This window comes from Acartia tonsa, chromosome 13 (genome assembly GCF_053477335.1).
Source record: "Acartia tonsa isolate MP-2025a chromosome 13, ASM5347733v1, whole genome shotgun sequence".
Taxonomy (NCBI): Eukaryota; Metazoa; Arthropoda; class Copepoda; order Calanoida; family Acartiidae; genus Acartia; species Acartia tonsa.
The window spans coordinates 18404319-18420678 of NC_137272.1; the positions used below are offsets into that span (position 1 = coordinate 18404319).

General features: G+C 33.9%; 1 protein-coding gene across 4 annotated transcripts in view; it reads left to right on the forward strand.

Annotated features, from left to right (window-relative positions):
- Positions 1 to 16360, forward strand: part of pic (DNA damage-binding protein pic) — a 31321-nt gene that overhangs the window by 8237 nt on the left and 6724 nt on the right. The window contains exons 10-31 of one of the 4 annotated variants that reach the window (XM_080145566.1): positions 179 to 263; positions 1090 to 1181; positions 1447 to 1530; positions 2159 to 2240; positions 2838 to 2970; positions 3363 to 3480; positions 4119 to 4214; positions 4683 to 4801; positions 5059 to 5109; positions 5309 to 5372; positions 5468 to 5518; positions 6370 to 6470; positions 6630 to 6711; positions 7064 to 7153; positions 7755 to 7892; positions 8282 to 8397; positions 8689 to 8785; positions 9200 to 9290; positions 10034 to 10107; positions 10406 to 10449; positions 11891 to 11978; positions 12519 to 12566. In XM_080145566.1, coding sequence (XP_080001692.1) covers positions 179 to 263; positions 1090 to 1181; positions 1447 to 1530; positions 2159 to 2240; positions 2838 to 2970; positions 3363 to 3480; positions 4119 to 4214; positions 4683 to 4801; positions 5059 to 5109; positions 5309 to 5372; positions 5468 to 5518; positions 6370 to 6470; positions 6630 to 6711; positions 7064 to 7153; positions 7755 to 7892; positions 8282 to 8397; positions 8689 to 8785; positions 9200 to 9290; positions 10034 to 10107; positions 10406 to 10449; positions 11891 to 11978; positions 12519 to 12566 — 1944 coding nt within the window. Of the gene's footprint in view, positions 1 to 178; positions 264 to 1089; positions 1182 to 1446; positions 1531 to 2158; positions 2241 to 2837; positions 2971 to 3362; positions 3481 to 4118; positions 4215 to 4682; positions 4802 to 5058; positions 5110 to 5308; positions 5424 to 5467; positions 5519 to 5829; positions 5881 to 6100; positions 6152 to 6369; positions 6471 to 6629; positions 6712 to 7063; positions 7154 to 7754; positions 7893 to 8281; positions 8398 to 8688; positions 8786 to 9199; positions 9291 to 10033; positions 10108 to 10405; positions 10450 to 11890; positions 11979 to 12518; positions 12567 to 16360 lie in introns of all 4 variants that reach the window. The other 3 variants (XM_080145567.1, XM_080145568.1, XM_080145565.1) reach the window with 3 other exon arrangements.

Genomic DNA, 16360 nt, shown 5'->3' on the forward strand with positions numbered 1-16360 from the left:
GCTTCTTATAGGTCCAGAAAAGTTTTAAGGAAGGGTACCAAGATATTTCGTTAAAAACCAGGGGTGCTGGGCTGGGCATATGAATAAAAGAATAATGGGGGAATATTATTGCACCTCCTACTTCAAATTTAACACGAATCATAGCAGTTTCCATAGGCACCTAATGAATCTTGTTAAGGTTCCATGGAAACAAGACAATGTAGAGAAGCTTGCAGATATGCTTATAGCAGTTCCTGAGCCTCTTGGGGGAGTTCTAATCATAGGTAATACACTTTTGGATGTTAATAAAAAAAATCTTGGATAGAAAAAAGCTGAAAATTATGCCAAGAGACAAAGATTTAAAATTAAATTGCCTAAAACCACCCCAAAAGACAAATATTTAAAATTAAATAGCCTAATACCATCCATCATGTTGTTGTTGTTGTTGTGGCCATGATTCTCTGAAGTTAGGACTCAGATGCACACGGAGACTGGAAGTGAGAATCCTTTGGCCAATCTTAGATTGGTAAGCTTCGCGTACAGCTGATTGTATTCTATGTTACATTACAAGCTGACCCGCAATTCTCGTGGAAGCTACTCAATTATTACATCACCCTGGCCTAGAGTTTTGGCAGGTGTTCCATATTAAGCCACCCTAATTAATGGCACTCTCATACGAGGAGCATGAAAGAGGGAAAGCATGGTTAGAGCTGCTTGATTTGTAGAATCTTAACTTCCTACAAATCTCCCCCCTTACAACCCTAGGGCATCTTAGGGAAGGTTGCTTGATCATAATCTGACAAATTGCGACAGCATTTGTCAACCAAGTGCAAAGTCTATGTGGGGACTTGAACTCGGTTTCTCCCAACCACAGCGTAGTGCGCTAACCACTACACTATGGGACACCCGTGCCATCATCCTTTCAGTGGTTAGCGAGACAAACAAAAAAAACGTTACTACTTTATGAAATACGACTAGTTGCTTTGCCCCTGGATAAAAGGGGAATGTTGAGGTCAGAAAAATTAGCCTAAAATAAACCGAAGCTTTCCTGAAAATTCATCCTTGCAACTTATTGATAAGATTTTTATAAATAAAATAACAATTTTCTAGGAAACGAGAGTATAACTTACCACAGTGGGTCAAACTTCCACACTTTTGCCCCTCCCTCTATGCAGAATTCATCAATAACAGTTTTTGCACCGGTAAGTATTTTAACAGGCTTTTTTTTAGAAGCAAAACTACTCTAAATTTCTTTATACCTATAGTTTGTACTTATGGATGGTGTCATCCTTGGTACTCTGTCAACTAATACCTATCACTCTTTATCACTTTGGAAAATAATGTTGTACCCCGGCCCTCTTCTTGTAATTCATTTCCCATGGTGTCTTTTCGCGAATATAGAATTCTGTGAGGATGTGATAATATATGTGGAAGGGAAGGCACACTAGAAAAATGGATATTTTTTAGGTTGATGACAACGGCAGCAGATTTTTACTTGGTGATATGAGTGGTCATCTTTTCCTGTTGCTACTTAAGAAAACTGAAACTGCGGTAAGTTTTATCAAAATATTTCATTTGTAGCGACACAATCTAATCCGATACACCGATTAATATCCAGTGGATTAGAACCAGTTCTCAGCCATACTGAAAAATTATGTATAGCATCGTGTTATATCCAGTTTTTTACGAATATAAAAATGTACTATCATAAGATTAAGACATGTTTTTTAGCACGTGCCTTCGGCATCTTTGGGCTAAAAAACTGGTTTTGATATTATGATTGTTCATTTATATCTGCGGAAAGCTGTTTATAATACAATGCGATAAATAACTATTCCCATTCCATCTTTTGTAGTTTAAAATGCAATTTACATACATCCTAAGAGTATGTTATGCAGATAAGACAATAGACGATAAATAAACAGATATACATCCCCATTCCCCAATGATGATATGAAAATTATCCCTTCTGTAAAACAAAATTATTGGTTGAAAGGTATGTACACTAATAATTTAAAACAAATAATAGGATATAATAAAAATACCCAAAGTTTTTAAACCATCCATTGAGATATTGTGATTATAAAACTTTGGGTACCAGTGAAACACCGACTTTGTTTATTTGAAGTATTTTTAGACGCATTTTCTGATGCATAATTAAGATAAAACTTTTGTTAAGGTGACGATGAAGTTAGAATTATTGGGAGAAACGAGTATTCCTGAGGCAATCAGCTATATTGATAATGGTTATGTTTATATTGGTAAGCTTAAACTTTGTAAAATATTTGATTTTAGCTGGAATGACAGAAAATGTAGACGCTATCCATTTAACTTAATATCTATATTATTATTCATTGTTTTTATTGGTAACCCTTATCTTAATAAAATATCTTTTTTAGCCAGACCTATATGATTTAATTCAATATTTAACTATTTATTCTTGCGATCCATTCATCCATCTATAAATCTGTCTTTCTAACATTATTTTAAGCGGCTATGATCTTAGGGGCAAATGAATAACGGGGTGGAGGGCCCTCGGCTTTAATTTGAAATAGAAAGAAAGTTTGCATATTTTTTCGTTGGTGGTGGGGGGGGGGTAGTCATTTTTTAGGGTGATATCTCTTGGATTGGTGTTGGTACTCTCACCCCAAATAGTTATAAACCTTCACTAAACCTATGAAAAGCTTCACAGTAAAGAAGAACCATGTCGGTTATAGATCTTATATATATAGATCTTTCGGTACAAACAAACACACAAATATCCTGTTATTTTTATATAAAGATATCTAATATTATGCCATCTAATCATCTTAGGTATCAATTTATTTATCTTGCTATCTAATTCTGTATCTATCTAGGAAGCAGATTAGGAGATTCCCAGTTGGTGAGACTAAACACAGAGGCTGACACCAATGGAAGTTTTGTAACTGCTGTCGACAGATTTCCCAACCTGGGTCCTATAATTGACATGATTGTTGTCGACTTGGAAAAGTAAGATTTCTTGTAGCGCAGCTAAAATATACTGAGGGTATGTTTGTATTAAACTGCTATTATTTTGTAAAAAAAAGTCAATAATCATCATTATTTAAATGGACAACCGGACGTGACCGTCTGGTAATTTAGAGTTGCAACGCTTTCTGTATGTCACAGGAATCATCATCCATCATCCAAAGCTTGAAATCGGTAGGACAATATTGACCCGTCTAAGTTAACCGAAGGAGCTAACCTTGAAATCAATAGGACGATTATAACACGTCCTAATTAACAGTTACATATAGACAGACATATATTAACAATAGAAAAGCTTTTCTTTTAAAAAAGATAATGCGATACATGGCAGTAAAGTAAGTTTTTATGTAAACTAATTCTGTTTACTTTTACAGGCAGGGCCAGGGCCAGTTGATCACCTGTTCTGGAGGCTTCAAGGATGGAAGCTTGAGAATCATCAGAAACGGTATCGGCATACATGAACTTGCCAGCATTGATCTGGGCGGTGTTAAGGTTAGTTCAAGATTGTAGGTATAGCGAAGCTACTCTTTGACTTGGATTTGTCTGTCAGTAAGTATGTCCAGAAAGAAGTACCTTTAGCTTTTCGTTGCTTTTGTCATATCATCATAGCTTATCTATAGTTAAGATTGAAAAATAAAGAAGAAAAATGTTACTAAAGGGGTAGTTGCACGAAAAGCATTTGAACTTGAATTTAGTGTACCACCTATTTTTTCCTGTTTAATAGTTTAAAGTTAAACTACCTTTATAGGGCATATAATATTAAAAAGAATTTCAATTTTCTACCATGTAGTTTTAAAAATATCAAGACTTAAAAATAATGCTACCATCTCGTAATCAATGAGTAAATGGCACTTAGAATTCGAATTTTGATCTGAAATTTTGCATGAGTATTCCTTGGTAGGTCTATTTTCCCTAATTCGAACAAAAAGTTGGAAAAGTAACGTCTGGTGGCTCAGACTACTCATTGACTACGAGATGGTTGCATTAATCCCCACCCCCCTATATATGATTGATGGAATAATTGTAACTTGAAATCATTTTGTAACTCCATTTTATATAGGTAGCTATCAAATGCTCCTTTGAAGTCTAAAGAACAGACAAATACAACTTTATAAAAACCTTTTATTTAGGGAATGTGGCCCCTAAGTGTTGGTACAGATTTACACAACATGCTGATTCTAAGCTTTGTAGAACAGACAAGAGTTCTTTCACTTATCGGAGAGGAGGTAATGTTAAAAAAGATATTTTAAATAGTGTTTTAGCTGCAGATGGAACAACCTGACAAAATTGCACAAATAATGGTCTTTTTGGAGCAGAATTGATGTAAACTATTGGAATAGTTTTTAATCCCACTTTACCAGCCCCGAAACTTAGAAAGATTCATATTAAAAATTTTAAGTTGAAAAGGACATTTATGTTCAGAATTTTCGTAAGAAAATGTCATAGAAAGTCAAATAATCGAATTAAAGCTCAATACAATTTCCGAAGATGACTTGTGAGACTTGATTCTAACCTGAAATCCCAAATACTCCACTCGTTACTTGGAACATGGTCCATCGAATGGTTAATCTGAGCAATATAATATGATCCCCCTTGATTAGATTTTTCTTACATTAAAAAAAGGTTAACTTTGAAAATCTTTGAAACATATTTTTAGATCTTTGAATCATAAAACTTAATGTTATGATTAATAGGTGGAAGAAACAGAGATGGATGGATTCGATGCTGACCAACAAACATTCTATGCTGGAAATACAGAGCATGATCAGATCCTCCAAATTACACCACGTGGCGTCAGACTCATTTGTGCCAGGTATAGGTAGTTTCTGGGCAGTTGTCTGCGTATACGAAAATAAAACGGGTATGGAATTATTCAAATTAACTATCTTTTTGTTGCAATTACAAAATAAAATATTGAAGCACGATGTCGCCGAAATGCTTTTTAATAATTTAATCAATAATAATGCTTTAGACTACCTAGGCATAATCTAAACTATTTTAGTTGGAAAAAATCAACATTTTTAACTTTTAAGTGTTTTTCTTCTTGACTTTATTGTTCTTTTATTTTAGATCTAAGCAGTTAGTTGACCATTGGGAGCCTCCAGATGGAAAACAAATTAGGTAAACTTTAGTATAGAATAGCTCAGCTTCGCCCAAAATAAAAAGTTTGTTACTAGAGCAGTATTTTCTCTGATTTTCATAGTTTTTGTGGCAACTTAAAACTTACTTAACAATCTTTATGTGGGGTTTGTACGACTTAACATAAAGATTTTCCTTTCTGAAGGAATAAATTTTCATTAAAAATTATTTTGTTGTTCAGTGTATGTGCAACAAACAGTGGTCAGATCCTGGTTGCCTGCAGATCTGTTCTTTTCTACCTGGAGGTTCAACAAGGAAAGATAGTTCCCTCTGGAGACACTGTTCTTGAATATGAGGTAATAACAGATAAATAGATAGATAGATCCTGTTCTACCCCTAGGTTCAACCAGGCAAGATAGTTCCCTCTGGAGACACTGTTCTGGAATATGAGGTAATTATAGATAGATAGATATGTCCTCCTCTACCTAGAGGTTCAACCATGCAAGATAGTTCCCTCTGGAGACACTGTTCTGGAATATGAGGTAATAATTTATAGATAGATATGTCCTGTTCTACCTGGAGGTTCTATAGGACAAGATTGTTCCCTCTGGAGACACTGTTCTGAAATATGAGGTAAAAATAGATAGATGGATCTGTTCTCCTATCTGAAGGTTCAACAAGGCAAGATTGTTCCCTCTGGAGACACTGTTCTAGAATATGAGGTAATTATATATAGATAGATATGTTCTCTCCTATCTGAAGGTTCAACAAGACAAGATAGTTCCCTCTGGAGACACTGTTCTGGAATATGAGGTAATAATTTATAGATAGATATGTCCTGTTCTACCTGGAGGTTCTATAGGACAAGATTGTTCCCTCTGGAGACACTGTTCTGAAATATGAGGTAAAAATAGATAGATGGATCTGTTCTCCTATCTGAAGGTTCAACAAGGCAAGATTGTTCCCTCTGGAGACACTGTTCTAAAATATGAGGTAATTATATATAGATAGATATGTTCTCTCCTATCTGAAGGTTCAACAAGGCAAGATTGTTCCCTCTGGAGACACTGTTCTGGAATATGAGGTAATAATTGATAGATATATATGTCCTGTTCTACCTGGAGGTTCAACCAGGCAAGATTGTTCCCTCTGGAGACACTGTTCTGGAATATGAATAGATAGATAGATATGCCATGTCCTACTTTGAGGTTCTTTATGACAAGCCCGTCAATCAGGACAATCTGCCATTATTCATTACGCTTAATACAGAGAAATATAATTTCATATTTTTATTTTATTTAGATTGCCTGTATTGATTTAAGCCCCATGGATGAGGATGACACAGCCAGAGCTGAAGTTGCTGCCGTTGGCCTCTGGACAGATATTTCTGTTAGATTAATCAGGTAAAGAATAAAATTTAGAAAGCTTAACTGTAAAAGAGAACCATACTTTTCCAGTAGTTAGCCAGACAGATAGACATCCTGTTACTTACAAAAAGGATTTTTGCATGAAGTTATTATTTCTTTGCAGACAGACTAACAGACATATTATTATTTTCGTAGGATACCAAGCCTAGAAGAAATAACAAAAGAATATATTGGGGGTGAAATTATACCAAGATCTATTCTACTTTCAAAGTTTGAGGTAAAATTAATTTCTTTACTCTCATATCATAGTGTAATTCTGTACGTCCACCCCTTACTGCTCATTAAAAAAAATACTTATTTGGTAGATTAGAATTATTAGTGCAAAAGTTTGGAGAATGTTACTGTAATTCATAAAATCATAATTTTATTTTTCTCAAAAACTCGTTTAGGGGAAGAATCGTTTACAGTTCATTGTTTCATCATTCTGCTTAACTACCAATATAATACCTACTTTTCTATACTTATCGTTGAAACTTTTTATTTACTGCAAATGTCAAAATTTCCCCTATGTTATTCAAGCATATTTTTACATTCTACATTGCATATAAAAAGATATATTTCATTTTTAGGGTATTGACTATCTTCTGTGCTCACTGGGAGATGGCGCACTTTTCTATTTTCAATTAACAAAACAAGGAAACTTGGTAGATAAAAGAAAGGTAATATTATTATTTAGAAAACTAGTGACTGAGCCCCTAGCATCCAAGAACTTTGATTTTGAAGGAAGAGGGAGGGGGGCAGAAAATTAGCCTAAATCAGTCCCAAGAAACATAAAAAGTGAAATAACCTGAAACCATCCAAGACCTATGTTTATTTCTTTTAAAATTAGAAGTAATCAATTGGTTCACTTGTTTGCGGATCTTAACGGACAAAATAACTTCTTTCTTCATATAATAGGATACTTTTTATATTTGGCTTTGTGACACAAGCCTTTAACATCTAGGTACAAAAGGTTTATCTGATAAGTAAGATTTATCTCTTTTAGTTGAGATCTAGCTAACTATTATATCGATTGAGTTCTTATATCAGGAAAGCTTTATATTTGTTTTGTATAGGTTCGACCGTTTAAACAAAGGCTTAGCTGTCAGTTATATGACCACAAAGACCTTAAAAATAATGGTTCAAAAACGTTTGTCGGTTTGTGTGTCTCCCTTTTTTTTTAAAGTGCCCTAGTTTGATATAGTACATTTTAAATCCAAAATGGTTAATATTAGGTACAAGTTTGAAGATTTTATTACTAACGAAAATATTTAAATTAAGGTTATTCTTGGAACGCAGCCGACAGTACTGAGAAAATTTAAGACCCAGTCAGTTACGAATGTTTTTGTGTGCTCTGACAGGCCTACAGTTATCTACTCGTCTAATAAGAAGCTTGTCTTTGCTAATGTTAACTTAAAGGTAAATGAATGAATGAAGCTTTTATTGCCAAAATATCAAATTCTAAATTCCATATGATAACTGCTATTACTGTTTTAAGCGAAGCTTTCTAACAATTAGGGCCTTTTTGTACGCAGAGATGGATGGGATATTAAAATGTAATTTACATTGGAAGCCAAAGTTTCATGTTATTTTATTCGTTGGCTCAAAACTTTGAGTAATTTTATTCAATTTTGATAGGTTTGTTATTATCCCTTAAGATCTCTATTATGTACGTCAAATCGTTACTTCTTAGTGCACCAATTAGGAAAAATATTAAATTGTGACTGCAGTTCATATTTGAGCTTCGCTTTTAAGGATGATAACATCCTTGTTATGACAATGAATCTTCTAGATTGTGTTATTTGTAGGAAGTGAAGCACATGTGCTCTCTGAATACAGAAGAATATCGTCATTGCTTGGCATTGACGTCAGAATCAACCATCACCATTGGAACCATTGACGCTATTCAGAAACTCCACATTAGGTAAGCCTTACTCTACTACTCAAGGATCCCGAATGTAGACTAAAATTAGTGGTTGAAACGTTTAAACACTGAACCTAATAAACTGAGAAATCAAAATTTAGTACGAGTCCCCAAAGTTGTTAAACCTACGAATAAGAAATCGTTATTATAAAACTTTGGGGACTAGTGAAATAAACAGCCCACCCACGGATAGTATAAGATGAAATAATCCTATGATTTTTCTTCTTCAAATATAAGTACAGTAATCCAACGAAGATTAATCAAATTTAAAGTTATTCATTTTATCTATAGGTCTGTACCCTTGGGCGAGGGACCTGAAAGAATAACATACCAGGAAGAAACCTCAACATTTGGTGTCATCACCAGAAGAATTGATGTTATGGACAAGGTAAATGCAATTAGAAATAAATAATTAGGGCCTTAATTAACCCTGCAGGGGTAAGCAGTACCCAATATAACCTAACTCAACCTGCTCAAAATAAACTAACGAAAAACTTGCACTACCCCTTATTTGATTTATTTTGGATCATGGAGAGAAAACGAAGTAGCGGATCTCGTCGTATTTTCACAGTAGCTTTTATCTTTTTAGACCCTGCGGGGGGCTCTAACCCTGCGGGGTTTATTTCCTAAACCTGCCAAGCAATTATTTATATTTACCTATCAATAGCTACTGTAAAAATACGACGAAACCCGCAACTTCGTTTTCTTTCCTGTTTCAAAGATCCTCTGTTTTCTTTAAGACAAGGAGGTTCAGTTCTCAACAGGCACTTTAAGGGAAACCATCATTAATCCATTATTTCAGGGAGGCGTGAAGCCAGTGCGAGACAGTGTATCAACCCAGGCTATTTCTACATCTCAAGCATCCACGGTTACTGGGATAGCAAGATCTGGAGGTAATAAGATACATATTAAGTAACACAAGCTAATTTTACTATACTAAATAGGAAATAATCTGAATTTAGATAAATGTTTAAACTGTTTTTGGGAGTTTATAAGCCTTTTCTTTTATGTTGCGAAGAAACACCCAGTATAATGCTTTATTTTAAACACTTACAGTTATATTGATAACTTAAATTATAAAGTTGTAGATAAGTTTTTTTTTGTCAGCTAAGTATTTGGAAATTGTAGGTTTTTAGGCTTCACGACCTTTTTATCTGCCCCAAAATATTATTTTAGATTTATTTCGCTTGTTGGCTATACCTTATTCCTGGTATATATGATTTTCCAACACTTTATAAACTTGTTTTGCCATTAGTAGGGTTAATATTGTTGGGTGGGAAAGGATAAAGCAGCATACATATAGTTATGACTTTGAAAAAAGTTTCAATCTAATAGGGGGAGGAGAGGGGGGGGGGGTTCTGACACATTTGCCTGCAGAGGCCTGCAGTTCTTTAACCAGGAGGCCTATCCAAATAATCTGAAAACTTGGGAAAATTCATCATATAAGAATGATTATATCTTTTATAACCTATCCTCTCAGTCCAAAGATAAAGCCTATACACCAGGTTTACGCAAATGTGTCAAAACTCCCCCCCCCCCCCCTCCTTTGGTGTAATTTTGTTTGTGATTATTGAAAGAAGAATAATTTATCATCCACTGTCCTATCCCTGTGTTTTGATGAATATATTCAATCAAGGCGGAACCCCGTTACAGATGGGAGAGGAGGTGGAGGTTTATAATCTACTCATCATTGATCAAAACACATTTGAGGTATAATACTTAAATTACATTAATACTACAAAATTTTGTTTATATTTTTTTTCAGTCGTGTTTTTATGATTTTCTGAGAAAAAAAATCTTCTTACTGAAAAGCATTGAGAAAAAAATCCTCCAATGACAACATCCAATTATGTTAATGCTAATATTTCTAGTGCTCCGTGTTATAACTGTTATTTTGATGTGTTTTTGTTTGAGCGAGAAAGTGAGATTTTTGGAGACGCTCACTAAGCATGATTACGAGATATACTCAATATTTTTAGACCCTCCCTTTAATTTAAATCTATTTCAGGTTGTCCATGTTCATACTTTCCACCAGAACGAAGCTGTGCAATGGTAAGGATTATTTTGGTCAGCTATTGCCGACTATGAGTTGCCGATTGTGTACACAGTTTCCTCGGTGTATCCTATCTCAATATTTACTACTAGCTAAAAAAAATTCAAACTTCCAAAAAATATCAAAATTTGAAAAATTAAAATTTTAAATGTATAGGTACCTAATGTATAAATCGTTTATACATTCAGATTTTGATATTTTTTTGGAAGTTTGATTTTTTTTGCTAGTAGTAAATATTGAGATAGGATGAGGAAACACCGAAAAAACTGTGTACACAATCGGCAACTTAAATTCAACTTTAATTTTTATCCCCTAGGAGTTATCGCATAATCATGACAAGAAAAGCAAATATTATTTATTTAAAATTTTGAACAACTTTGCTTTTATAAAGTTCTTCATAAAACTACTCCTGAAGGGAGTTAATTAATGGCCATTTTTATCAGTTGCTTTGCTAAGGTCACGGAAATTCAGCCTTAAATAAATCATATATAGAGAGGTTTTATGAAAGACTTTATAAAAGCAAAGTTGTTCAAAATTTTAAATAAATAATATTTGCTTTTCTTGTCATGATTATGCGATAACTCCTAGGGGATGAAAATTTAATCTGAAATTTTCAAATCTAATTTTCTCAAAATCCGCTGCATTTTAGATTTTATTGAAAAGTGAAATAAAGTTACCAAACCTAGGGTAATAAAATGCACCATGTCCCAATTTAGGTTCTGACACAAAAGTCAAAGCACCTTCGAAATCATTGTGGTTATGTTTAATATCGTTATTTCAATTTTAAAAAATAAGTTTCGCTAGGTATGATTATCTATGAATTAAACTTTGAAATATTACCTAAGCGTTTTTTTTATGAAATATCATCAAATGTTTTGTTGAGTTTAACGGTTCAAATAAAATAATACGCCATAACATAATCAAATGCTGTAAATTACGAAAGTACACCCATAAAACTGTTAACAATATTACAAGTTACCATCCCTTTATCTAAATTAACACTTTTCATTGAAAAAGTTTTCTTTTGTGCCACAGCAGTTTGAACTCTACAAAACATTCAATAATATTTAGTCAAAAAATTCCTAACATCTTGAAGCTTTTTTCTATAAAAACACGGTAAAACTTATTTTTTTTTAAAATTGATATAACTATAGGTATTAATCCTAACTCTAGTATATTCACTAAAAAAAACATTTAGAATCACTACTGGAAGGTGCTTAGAATCACTTGCTCTCGTTCGTGGATAGTCCCCTTTCCAATCGTTTGTAAGGATCTGATTTTAAGTATGACCTAAAAACTGATGTCTATAAAAGATTTTCTGTCTGTTTAACTTGAAATACGGCTGAAATTTTCCTAAATATTCCTATGACATTTGCGCAATGCGCATCTAGTCTACAAAATGTAACTTTATTAATAACTAAACTTGCTTTTCTTCTTCAGTATTACTTCCTGTAAGCTGGGTGATGATAAATCCGTGTATTTTGTTGTTGGAACTGGCCTCGTGTTTCCAGATGAATCTGAACCAAAGGTAGGAACAATAAACATTGTATTTTGTTGTTGGAACTGGCCTCGTATTTCCAGATGAATCTGAACCAAAGGTAGGAACAAAAAATATTGTATTTTGTTGTTGGAACTGGCCTTGTTTTTCCAGAAGATCTGAACTAAAGGTAAGAACAATATTTTTATTATCGTTTCGAAATCGAATAATATCCGGTGGATTAGAACAGGTTCTCAGCAATACAGAAAATGTATGTATAGCCTGCATCGTATTATATCCAGTTTTCTACAACCTAAAAATATACAACCATAAGATTAAAACAATTTTTTAGCCTGTGCCTTCGGCATCTCGGGGCTAATAAACCTGGTTTTAATCTTATAATTGTACATTTTTATACCGATGAATAACGATGCAATAAATAACCAAAATAGTAGATTTAGTTCTCTAATCAAGAAATTGTATCATTAAGAACACATTGTAGGAACAGTTCGGTGATATTATTGGTTATAACATGTACTGTTCAAAACGTAATATTTCAATGATATTATCATTAATCTTATTAAATTTTAGATTGGAAGATTGATTATTTTCAACTGGGCTGATGGAAAATTAACACAGGTAAAACAGTAAAAACAAATAATATTAATTTCACCACTTAACATTTAACATTAACCCTTAACGGTCGGGGGGGGGGGGGGGGGGGCGTTGAACGCCCCCCCCCCCCTCCGGTTTTTTCTATCTCATTTTCTGTGTGTGAAAGATGAAGAGCCCAAACTGCTTGACTTTTTAAGTATGGGTATGACACATAACTGAGAGTTAGAATTTTTTGAATATCTCCATCCTGGCGGGCACAGGATGCCAGCAAACCTGGCAGGGTCATCCAGGTAAAGAGCAAAAATATTTTTTTTGACTAAAACAAAGCATTTTATCATACCAAAATACTAAAAACTCCACTAGTAGTACATCCTTATATGAAATACAGGTGTTCAAGTCACTTTCAGGTTCCAGGTATGATCCTGCAGGTCCTGATCCTCCAGGTCTCCAGAAATCTTTAAAAGGCTCCTGTGGCCGCAATTTTTGACTTAGAGACTTCAAATTTTAAACTTAAGCTTTTCTTACATGTCTACATAACGTATTAAATTTTCATGAAGATCCGCCGCCGTTTTCCCGCCGACCGCCGACTGCGTTGGCTGGCAGCTGCCAAGTACAGCTGCGGCCGCTGAAATTTATATTTTGATTTTTCTAATGTAAAATTTACATAAAGATAAACATTTTCTGGAAAACAAATTTTCTTCTAGCTTCAAAAATAAGAAAATTACAGCCGTTTGAAATTTTTAAGTAAAAAAGGACCTAAAAACAAAGGTTGTTAAATAAAAGGGTGAAGGAAGCGAAAATTGACTTAGACTTATGAAAGGTCGGAAATTCATTATCAAACAGGGGACTTGCACAAAAAAATTTAGCCCTCTAGCTCTAATAGGAACTGAGATAATAAGGGGGGGCGTTGAACGCCCCCCCCCCCCCCCCCGACTGATTCAGGTGCGGCAAGGGGCCCGACTGTAAAGGGTTAATTAAAACAATTGTATATTACCCCTTCACCTAGGTATGAGGTATAGACAACACGCGAAATGAATAATAAATATTATTTAAGATAACATACAAAAAGGATATTTCATTATAACTATTAAAGTTGCCCCAAAATTGATATTTTTTCGAATTAATTCAGTTGTTAGTTACAGCTGACCTTCAACAATCTCGAAATAAAATATTCATATTTGATATTCTTTCTCCGAAAGTTGAAATAATATTTTTAAATATCAAAGTGTTTTTTAAACTAAGCCTCAAAAATGCCTTTTTTTTAAGAAAAGGAGGTATGAGAAAGGTGAGTTGAGGCAATGTTCCTCGTGTAAGAGCACATATTTATTTTCAGTAGCGAAGCTACTCTATAATTCGAAATTTCCGTCCGTCTGAGACAGAATAGGGGAAACGTGATTTTCTCGGCTCCTATTAAAGATAGACAGCTGAAAATTTTTGACAATATTTCCATTATTAAAGACGCCTGCAAGAAATAACACGCTTTAACTGCTGAAAGACTGCCACAAGAAGACCCAATACCCCAAATTTAAAGCCTTAAGCTTCAATAACAAAAAAGTTCTGGGCATTTCAAAATAGCATTTTATGTACAATGGAATTTTTGAAAGATTTCCAATGCTCATAAAAGAAAAAACAATATTAAATTACGTCGCCTAGACACAAAATTATAACCTTATCTTTGTCAGAAACTTAGATTGCCTGTAACCGATTACATTTTTACAATAAAAACACTACATTTCATAGTCAAAATCTATGAAAAAAATTCGATTTAAATTGCATTTTTAAACGAAAATCATAGCGGACACAAAGGGGTAAACTAATACAAGCTTAGTTGTGATTGGTTGTTAAGCTGATTCAGCCTTCTCATTGGCTACAGTACATTCGGTACAACGCAAGTAAAACTTAAATTTTTTTAATGATTTTGACTATAAAAATGGGTATTTTTATTGAAAAAATATAATTAGTAACTGGAAACCTAAATTTATGACAAAAATAAGCTTATAATTTGGTTTCTAGGCCACGTAGTTTAATTTCAAAGTTTTCAACTTGAGCATTGCAATTCTTTCAAAATTTTCATTGTACATAAAATATCATTTTAAAATGCCTAGAACTTTTTTGTTATAGAAGCTGAAGGCTTCAAATTTGGGGTATTTGCTCTACTTGTGGCAGTCTTTCAGCAGTTAAAGCGTGGTATTTCTTGCAGGCTTCCTTTAAGGAGCACAATTAACTATAAAACATCAAGGGAGGTCAGACCGCTTTTTAGCAGGTTTTAGGCTATTTTTGTATTTTTCACTTTTTTCTCCATATCTTCAGTGTTTATGGTCCGATTTTCAAAATTTTTTCAGTTATTGATATCAAAATTAAATTTCCTGTCGTTTACAGAAAACAACCCTGACGGCCACACTGTCATTTTGCAGGTTTTAGGCTATTTTTGTATTTTTCACATTTCCACCATATCTTCAGTGTTTATGGTCCAATTTTCAAATTTTTTTCAGTTATAAATTATAAGAATTAAATTTCCCGTCGTTTACCGTCGTTTAAAGAAAGCAACTATGACGGCCAGACTGCCATTTTGCGGGTTTTAGGCTATTTTTGTATTTTTTCACATTATTCTCCATATCTTCAGTGTTTATGGTCCGATTTTCAAAATTTTTTCAGTTTCAAAATTAAAAATCCCGTCGTTTAAAGAAAACAACCATGGCGGTGAGACTGCCTTTTATAAGGTTTTTGGCTATTTTTATATGTTTTACATATTTTGCCATATATTTGGTGTTTTTGGTCCAATTTTCAAACTTTTTTTGGGATATCAGTATCAAAATAATTTTTCCCATTTTGTTATGACAATCGTTTATCAGGGGCGTCCAAGCTTTTTTTTTTGGGGGGGGTAAAAAATTTTAGGGGGGGGGGTAATTCGTGTTTGGGGGGGGGTAAAATGGCGCGCGAAGCGCGCCGAAATTTTTTTTTACCCCCCCCAAAATTTTTACCCCGGGGGTAAAATTTGATTGGGGGGGGTAATTACCCCCCCTAAAGTCTGTTGGGGGGGGTAAATACTCCCCCCAAATCTGTTGGGGGGGGTAATTACCCCCCCCCAAACTAATTTACCCCGGGGGTAAAATTTTTGGGGGGGGTAATTTAATTATGTAAAAAAAGCACCTACCTAATCTATTAAGTTAATAAGTACTATCCTATAACATAAAGTAGTAAGTAAGGTTTATTTGACTATAGCTTCAGATTTCATTACTTTTAATACTGAGTTCTCCTTTTTAGGAAAGCTTCACATAGATCCCATGATGGTTCCACACTATTATAGGTTAATCCTTTGAGTGGTTTTAGGCTATTTTTCTCCTCCCTTTTTACCCTTTAGAAAACACGAGTTCTTAGATGCAAAGGGCGCCACTACTATTCAAATATATAGTAGTATCTCATTCTTTAGAACATAAAAATACAACAATTAACTCACTAACCAATGAACCAATATGATTATACTTTAAAGTGAAGCGTCTTATAGGTCCTGGTAAGTTTTATAACTAGTTTTGAGACACCCTGACATCCTCCCAAAAGAAATAGCCTATAGAAATTCTTTTTCATTATTTAATGAAATATTTAATTTAGTTAGGTATCTATTTTATGGAATCTTCAGTGCTTTACAATTACATCATAGATCCCCGGGATGGTTTTAGCCATTATAAAGGCCCAAGCAAATAAAACATGATCAAACTATTAAATTTTTTGTTATCATGGTTAAGAACTGTTTTAACTTGTTGGACTATATTGGGGTATAGTCCCTTTTGTGGCAACACTCTTTAAGGGGCGTTTCTTCG